The 10049-nt window shown below is 35.7% G+C and overlaps 1 protein-coding gene across 1 annotated transcript; it reads left to right on the forward strand.

Annotated features, from left to right (window-relative positions):
* The first annotated feature begins 4431 nt into the window (after positions 1-4431).
* Positions 4432-5883, forward strand: LOC140144053 (uncharacterized). Its single transcript, XM_072165883.1, has one exon. It carries the CDS (start codon positions 4432-4434, stop codon positions 5881-5883), a length of 1452 nt encoding a protein of 483 aa, XP_072021984.1.
* Positions 5884-10049: the final 4166 nt, after the last annotated feature.

Here is a 10049-nt window from a genome sequence, read left to right on the forward strand (position 1 = left end):
TGTTTTAAAACATAACAAAAAACACAGGAAGCACAATAGCTGGTAAAAAACATTTGATACATTTTGAAACATGGCAAAAAGAAAAGCTAGCACAGTAGCTGGGAAGTAAAAATGGTATGTTTTAAAACATAGCAAAAAACACAGCAAAAGCAACTCGGTATTGGGAAATCAGTGTTTTGTTTTAAAACACAGCAAAAAACACAGCATGCATGCCCATATAGCTGGTGAAATATCATTCATATGTTTTGAAACATAACACAAAACACAGCAAGTATAAAATAAATTAAAGTGATATGTTTTAAAACCCCGCAAAAAATCTAGCTGTTTATACGTTTTAACCTTATCTAGCTGGTTGAATGTCAGTCATTACGTTTGGGTTTTGGAAAGAAGCTTCTGTTAAATCATGCATGACTCAATTACAAATCTCTAAATCCCTTTCGTCTTATCTATTGCTATTTTGAATAGTGTTTATCTTTCCCTAATAGATTATGATACTAAATAAACAATCAGCTTGGGCAGTTCGCACTAGGCCCTACATCTCATAGGACAATAAAGCTAGCGCCCTGATCGATTCTTCCTGCATATCAATATGCTTCATTTACATTACATTACAGAGATCGGACACTAATCCCAACCATAACAAACCATGTAAACAATGATCACCAATATTACAGGTGATATTACAGGTCTATATAATACAGGATTAGATTAGTAAACTATGAGCGTGTTTATAGTGAGACAATCTTTCCGTTATTTAGCTAAACTACCGCGTAGTCTAGATTTGCAATGGTTAGTAAAACATAAACAAATATAGACTGCGTGGCAGTCCAGCTAAATACCGCATAATCTGGCTCACTATAAACACGCTCTATGATCTATTTGCAAGTATTATTTTGATTGAGCAGGAAAGATGTGATACTATTTTTTTTTATAGTAGTCTAGTTGCCGGCGTCAGGTATACATAGAATGGGTTTTTTATGATGATGACATGGACGTACTGATCATTATGCATGATGCAAACTCATAGGTGTTGTGCGTTTGGCAATTTGGGAGGGGGTGGGGGTTCAAAATGACCCCATAGGATTATAAAATCAAAGTTTCGAACTGCTCAAATACCTCTTTCAAACATATCAAATTATTTACATAAATAAACCAAAACAAATAAATAAATAAATAAACGAAAAAATTGAACAAATTTTAGCGTAGCATTAAAATCATAAATATAACCATTGCTGGCAGGAGGACTCGAACCAACGATATTGATATCAGCAGTCTAATGCTCTACCATTGAGCTATGACAGCATCTAGTGATGAAGGTCGAGTTTTTAGCTTATACAGTGTTTGTCTGTGATAATGCCGCCTCGTGAAAGAAAGAAATATAAAATCTCAATTTGTAATTTAAATTTATTTGATAATTTTCTAACCTATATTTTCTTTAGAGCAGGGACAAATATTTCCCCTTTTATCTAATTTGGCCGCTATATAAGAATCTACTTCTTTTATTACTGATTTAATTCCGCGATTTGTTCCATTAAGCAATATCAAAGATTAATGTCACACATCTCACAACAAATATTTAGTTGGTTTAGTGGTCTTGCACAGTGCTGTTTAACCGGGAGGTACCGAGATCGATTCCCACCTCTGCCTGCAATTTTTTTTAAAGACTGGGAAATAATAACCTGACATTCGCCGCTGACATTCGTACTGCAGAAGCGGAGTTATAACTTATTAAACTTTGCTCCTTCCGTAAAAGGGTACATTATTTTGGCACTACATTTTTTCTTCTTTTCTTTTTTCACATTGCTGGTATTAAATATCAAATGGTCATAATTAGCGGTCACTTCAAATCATCCCCAACTGAACGAGGTTCAGGAATGTCCTCTCATTGTTAATTGTTGGTTGACCCACCACTTGAGAATAAAGGACTATGAATAGGTGCAACAGGATTACGTACGGGATTATCTCAAGGATATAATTCTGTTCTCCCTCCTTTTCTTACATCTTCTCTGATATGTGCTAGTGTCAATGGTTATTGTTAAAAGGCAATAAGGTGTGTAATTGCAATATTTCCTCTGAATAGGAAAGACTCTCTACATCGAGTTATGTATGCTGGTGGTTCGCAATACTGTTATTTAAGAGAAGGTATCTTCCAAATCCAAATCGAAATGAGTGATATGTATAAAAACATGGCAAAAACACAGCAAGCACAAACCGGCAATATCCAGTTATACTTGCTGTGTTTTTTGCTGTTTCAAAACATATCAATGATATTTCACAAGCTAGATATGAATGCTGTGTTTTAAAACGTATCACTAATTTCCAAATACTGAGTTGCACTTGCTGTGTTTTAGCTATGTTTTAAAACATATCACTTTTATTTACCGGCTATGTGCTTGCTTTATTTATTTCCCATACGTTTTGAAACATAGCAATAAACAAAACAAGCACAATAGCCGGTTAATAAAATTGATATGTTTTAGAACATAGCTAAAAACACAGCAACTGCAACTCGGTATACGAAAAACCTTCAAAATAGGACAGTAACGATATGTTCATGAATGAATTGTTGTTACCTAATATATATGTGGTATTTTTATTTGGGGTCTAAGGTCATTAAGGGGTCACTTCCGGTATAAAACGAAAAATCTTCAAAATGAGGTTTTCATATATTTTGGAGTCAAAGGTCATTAAGGGGTCACGACAAGGCTGTGCTCGTGGTCTTAGACCATAATTAATAGTTTAATTTACTTTATTTCATGAGAGATAAGAGAAAGGGGAAAACCAAGAGTTTGTGTGTTATGACCTGTTTTAGGGAAAACCCCTTTGGTTACTGTAAACAAACTCAATCAGAGATATTTATAATCTGGGAAAATCCCTACTATTCCAGAACATTCCTGTATTGCTCAATCATAGTGCATTGCTTAGTGTTAACTGGGGAATTCCCTGATATTATAAAGTAGGTATGACATCACTGGGAATACCCACAGGAAGTGTTGTAATGTGACAGAATGGTCTATTAAGGAGATAAGTGTTTGGAGAACTGCGCAAGAAGTTAAGTGTTTCGAGAAATTAGCACCATTTCTCTGCGATGATGTTATACGCAAGGATATATAAAAGCAAATATACAATGGACTTCGCTGAATTTCGCAGGACAAGAGAATAGCCGTCCAGAACATTGCAAGAACTCTATGATCACCTACAAGTTGACTGCTGGTTAAGTACTAAGTAGTTAAAATATTATTGTGATTGTGTGATTATTTTGTATGTGCATTTGTTGTCATGTATTGTACCACTCATATTTTACTTTCAATTAAATACTTAGATTTTGTTAGCTTAATCAAACAGTGTATTTGTGTTGTGCATTCGTGTGAATTTGGGTAAGATGTGTTTTTGGCCTTGAGTTTGTACGACTCGTATAAATATAACCAATTATAAAAAAATAACATATAGTATTTAAAATATGAGCTACTTTTATGCTATACTCAATATTTTGAATGCTTAGACTTGTGCCAAGTCTTAGAATTTTGTGACTTAAATTGTAAGAACACAAATTGTATATTTGGCCCAATATTCATCAAATTTAGCAAATATTACAATTTGACTTTCATTGCCAGTTAGAACTATAAAGATTTAGCTATGTTTCTTTGGATAAAACAAGATACTTTTTTAATTCCCACAAATAATATGTGTTGTATTTTTCTTATGGAATATTGGCACTCAATGCTGTGCACACGACAACAATAACCTTGAATTGTAAAATCCAATAGTTAGCCTCTCGCAATGGCATTCAAATATTGGCGTTAACTCTATTTACATTTACAGGCATTTACATTCTCTATACCTCATAAATCATATTTACACAAAAAATTGTACAAATCATTTTTGTTGTCTATGTCAATATAAATTAAGAAAGCATGATAATCCATTGCTACGACATCGCCCGGCGACTTCGTCACCAACATTGCAAAGAGACAAGCATACCGGCACGATGGCGTGCTACTGTAGCTGTATATTAAAGCAGGTCAAAGAGTGCTAGCACGTGTGATGCAGTTTGGTCACATCAACTAGTAGTTAAACAACCGCTAATGCTAACACAATATCAAGTATTCTTCAAATCTTCAAATCCCCTGTAGGGTGACAAAATAACTGTTTGATACCTGTACACGTGAAATTGATGTCTTCAACTGAACGCAAGATTGCTCCGTGATATATATACAAGACTTATCGTATAGCGTAAACACAGTATCACGTTTCATTTGGTGCGTCTAAGTTCTGTAACTATTAATAATTTAGAGATTGACGGCAATGCTTGACATATTTTTGCGAAGTTGTTGACAATAACTCGGTTCGTTGAAAAGTTTGAGCAAAACTAGACTGCGACGAAAAAATTGAATTTGTACGTTTCTTGTGTACTAAAATACTCTTGCAAAGATGGGTAAGAAAGCAAAGCAACCGCGACGTGATGAAGAATGTCCTGGTGGATATACCCTAGATACAGTCAGCGTGACTTCATCGCTTGCACTAGAGACATTTGAGAAGCGTAAGATGCGGCAACTAGTTGATGATATCCTCCAATCTCGCTCATCAAGACAATATTTGAAGATGTTGAGTTATCAATTGATACCATTAATAGCCTTGGTAGTGACGTGCAGCATATTATTGGCACAATCTGCTTTGATACATAGCAGCGCTAGATTGCTTCAAACAGTTGTGGAGGACAATGACAATATTGGTCGATTTGTCATCAAACTACAGGTTGAACGTGGACTCACAACGACTTATCTTAGCTCGAATCGTACCCAAACTTACATTCATGAGGAACTGCTATCAGCTCAAAGGAACACCGATAAAGCATTTAGTTTAATCAATAGCTGGCCCGATACGACGTTCGATGTAACATATGATGAGTATGCATTGGATAAAACTAGCGTGGAACATAAAATACGACAGCACAGGGAGCGTGTTAATCAAACGAGGTATACAAAGTTCCAGCCTGAGAATTGTTTTGCAGAAAACATTCATTTTTACAGTAATATCAATAAGGGTTTAATTGAGGCTAACATTATCGCGTCGCGACAATTAGAAGCCAGTGTCTGGTACCAGTTAATCGCTAAGCAAAGTCTGCTTCTAGCAACGGATTTTTATGGAATTGAGAGAGCTTTAGGATCGGTGTTTTATATTCAATGTGCTTTAAACGTTGAAAACATGATTTGGTTTAGAACTGCACGAACTCAAGGTGAAATGATGCTGAGTCAAGCTTTCAATTATGACTATAAAGTCAGAACAGAATATAACGATCATTTGATGCGGGTTGATGTTAACAATGCTCTTATCCAAGTGGAACAAATGCGAGCAGAGATTTTGAACAACTCGAATGTATGTGTGACAGGAAAAACGGATAACATTGAGACCAAATCACTCGAATGGTTTAACAATAGTACACGGCTCATCAATATCCTATCTGATGTTCGAAGCGAAATTAGCAATGATATTTCGAGATATGTAGAAGAAACAAAACAAAGCACGTTTCGAATGATTATTTTATATTCATTAACTGCTACGATGACTCTATTGGCGTGTGTAACTTTAAGTATCTTTCATGCAAGGAAATCACACACTCTATTGTCTTCAATAAGCTATTATGCGAAAGACTTAAGTGAAAAGAAAACTGAATTGGCGTCAGAGAAGAAGCTGACATTACGGCTTGTGTATCAGCTGATTCCAAAAGGAGTCGCGAAGCAGTTGCAGGCGGGGAAGTCAGTGGAGGCCATGGTGTTTGAGGAAGTGACTATATACTTTAGCAACATTGAAGGATTCACTAATTTTGCTGCGAGAAGTACACCAATGCAAGTCATCAATCTTCTTAATCAGTTATATAGGTAAGCTCAAAAAGAAGTCTACAGTCAACTTTATCAAATGTTCCATAATTCGCCATAGGGAAAATGTTATGCTGTTTCAAACTGTTGCCCTTACCATGACGTTAACCGAACCGACACTATAGCTCTGTAAATCCTAATATAATTTCATTCTATCATTTCATCTGTTAAATCATTTGAAGTCGTATTCAATCACTGTTCGTAGTATCTCTGTGCGTGGCTTGTATGAACATGAAGTACGAGCTAGATCTCATACGGCCCTTACTTATTAAGGATTGAGTTCAACACCCATGTCTACCAATGTTTAATAGCATGAGGTGTTAGGAGAGACTGCTAGTTTGGTAGTGGACTAAAATCTTAGGGTACGTTTTTAACTAGAGGTCACGAAAGGTCACACACGAGTAAATCATTGAAAATGATTCGATCTTGTTGAAAGATATATTGAATTACTCGTCTGATGACATAATAATCATAGGTCAATAGGTTAGGATATCTTCAACCCCTATCGTTATTTAGGCCCTTGGCTAGGAAGTGAAATCCACCCCCCCCCCCCTCCCCTCCTCCTAGGGATTTTTGGAGACAAATGTTTTTGAAAACCTTACCCAAATGGAAATTGAAATCAGGTTGTCTGCAAAAATATCGACCCTGGGTTAAGCGGTGACGGCGCTTTTTTTTTTAAATGGCCACCAGAATCCCATATAATGGCATTTTAATAGCAATTTGACGTTATTGTGAGATTTATTTTTTATTTTATTTGTAGATATAGTGTAATATTGACTCATTTTTTGTAAATTAAAAACAATGATAGAGAGCGCTTTTTCAAAATGGCCGCCAAAATGCCTTAAAATCCCATATAAGGGCATTTAAATAGCAATTTGAAGTAATTGTGAGATTTTTTAATTTATTCTATTTGCAAATGGTGTAATATTGACTCAAGCCCCCTTCTGTGACTGAAAAGCTGTAATAGAGTGTACTTTTTGACAAAAATGGCTGCCAGAATGCCTTTAAATGACTCAAATGTACTACAAATCTAGCTATTTTTAAAGTTATTACCATAGCCTTTGTGTAATTTGCACTTAAAATGATTAACATTTTATATATTTATTTCTTCTTTTTCTCAACAAGTCATAGACTAGAAATATCATGCACTACCATGCACTACTATCATGAAAACCAAATTGGCGAAGTGATTTTGGTAGCGATTTCTCGTTGTTCACTGAGAGAGTTGACCGTACTTGCCGGAACGTGATTGGGTTTGGGTTTGGGCTTCCGGCAAATCATAGTCACTCTCTTACAAAATCAAATTTCGCGCGATTTTGGTCAAAGGTCAAAATGGTCCGTGACAGGCAATAAACTTGACGGACATAAAGTATTAAATATATCGTATTTGCCGGAATGGGTTTGGGTTAGGGTTTGGGTTAGGGCATCCGGCAAATCATAGTCACTCTCTTACAAAATCAAATCTCGCGCGATTTTGGTCAAAGGTTATGATACGATTCCAGCTTGTCACGGACCAATTCCGTTTAGCTGTGACTTGCAATAAGCTTGGCGGACATACAGACGTCGGATCTAGCGCTATTGTCGACTAATGTGGACGCACTGACGGATTAATTGCATCGGACATAAGCCTAGACAAAATATTACTGGTAATAACTGCATATGTAAACACAGCTGGAGTTTCTGCTTTTGAATTGCATTTTGCAAACTCTCTAACACAGTTGTGAATACTCTCAATCATCTGGGAATCGTAAACGAGAGACAAGATTAAATCTAGTCAACCAGATAAACATACCTTGGAGCAACTAACGTTGTGGCCAGAACCACTGACGTTCAGCTGGGTTGTGATGTTAAACACCTTCGGGAGTTTCGGGAGTCAAGATGTTTAACGTCACAACCCAGCTGAAGGTCAGTGGTTCTGGCCGCAACGTTGGTTGCTCCAAGGTATGTTTATCTGGTTGACTAGATTTAATATTGTCTCTCGTCTCTCTCTAACACAGTCAATGCGTTCAATAATTATTCCTGTTACATTTTACGGCGGATTGAGTATTCTAATCTTCGTCTTTGCAAACTCGTTTGCTCTTCTGCAAACGCTTTTAAAGCTTTTATAGCCGTGTTCACACGGTCGGACTTAAGTCACTATTACCAGTTGTAAGTCAGTTATTACCGGTAATAACTCACTTATGTCCGACCGTGTGAACACGACTTAACTTTACTCTTGAAATCGTATTATATTTCATCCGAATCATTCATTGATCTTTTTAAATGATTGTTGAGTTTTTGAAATGAAATATCATTGTTCACGCATACTTATTTTATGTTCCGGTCATCATAACAATTTACAATGTGTGTCATCCATTAAAAAATAAATGGTATTTATGACATCCAGGATTTAACTGTCCTATACAGCTGCACTCGTTTCGATTAAAAGGAACCTACTAAAATATCTAGTGCATTTATAATTGCTGCTTTTATTGCTGTTGTTGCTTAGAACTTCTAGAAATGAAGAGATTAAATTTGTTTCCAAAAGGGATTAAACCAATTTTTTTTTTCTTGTAAGCTGTTGTACTTGGATTAAGTTTATTTTCTGCCCAACGAAGGTACCATATGATGGTTTACGGAAGAATAATGTATAGCTATGTGGAACATTATGAGAAAGTATTATAAACATCTCACAAAAAGTAACTACACCCGCCCTTAAATAATGGCCATTATTCAACAACGGGCTATTGTATTATAAATCTGTAAAATGCGTTGGAAGCGGAATTTATTTCTGCGCATTTTGATACCTCATTTGATACGATCGCTTAGAAAACAATAAAACACTAATGTAGTAAGGTCCAGATTTAAAAGTTGCACTTATATACAATACAAAACACTCATATATCATTACACAGATTTCATTCCATTATACTGAATACAAAATCAATACAATTTACTGCAACTTTCAAATCTTGGGTTACAGTGATAAATGTACGCTGTGACGTCAATATTTAGTCAATTGCTACAAATGACATGTCAAAATGTGCAGAAATAAATTCGGCTTCCGACGCATTTTAAAGGTTTGTAATACAAATGTCCGTTTTGAATAATGTTCATTATTTAAAGGGGTTAGTTACTTGTTAATATGAGAAAGTTTTTTTAGCACAAATCCTCACATACATGACAGCCATTGAAAACAATCACTGGTATTTAAATACTTAAACCTTTTTTTAATCCTAAATCTTTGTTAATATCAGATTATGAGAGAAAACTGCCAGTTTTAACAACTTTTCCATATTTTTTTGAAACAATACCAACTTGCATGAATACACAGAATATCCCATTGATTATATTTTTTCTTGGTTTCATTTGATTAAGATCATTCTTATCAATGTTTCACCACAATAAAATGAGCACATATTCAGCATTGTGCTTTAAAAATAGTGAATTATGCTCAATTTTTTATAATATACCTACAGTGAAATAGCCTTGTCTACTGTTTGCGGATTATACGTTTTAGATTGGAAAAATGACTGAATCTAGTTTTTTTATGAAAAAAATGGGGTGAGGTGAATCTGGGTTGTTTTTAAGGAAAAAAATGCGGTGAGGAAATGCGTTGTTTTAAGCAAATTGATCGCGTGCACAATTGGAATAAATGAATATCAAAAATGAATAATTAAAATAATTTATGGATATGATTTCAGTCGTCAACGATCTCTTTATGCACCTGTCAATTGCAACCCTGGCACCTGGGTACCAGGGAAAGACCCGAGACTTGACATCATGAATGTAACTCAGGATTTTACTCAAAATATGTTCCGGGGGTGTTGGCCCGGATATGTTATAAGAATTGACGTCAGCGGGGGTCCTTTAATACCGGGCGGGGACTTACTCGGGGTTTTGAAAACAGTAAAATGAGAAATACCTGATGCCTTTAACCATGTCTGACGTCAGGGCAAATGCGCGACGTGATTGGTTGCTGACCTGCGCAGTACAGTATTTCTGGTCTGGTTGACAGGACGTCATACGCAAACTAGTCTTTTTATTTCGGTCTTCAATTATAGTAGATACATCAGATAATATTCTTTATTTTCCCATACCCTCTTTTCTTTGATCAACGCATAAGGATTTACATTAAATAAATGTGGCGTCGTCGTCGTGGTTCCGCTGCTTCAATTAAAAAAGGACTCTATA

The sequence above is a fragment of the Amphiura filiformis genome, chromosome 2, assembly GCF_039555335.1.
Source record: "Amphiura filiformis chromosome 2, Afil_fr2py, whole genome shotgun sequence".
In the NCBI taxonomy this organism is placed as follows: Eukaryota; Metazoa; Echinodermata; class Ophiuroidea; order Amphilepidida; family Amphiuridae; genus Amphiura; species Amphiura filiformis.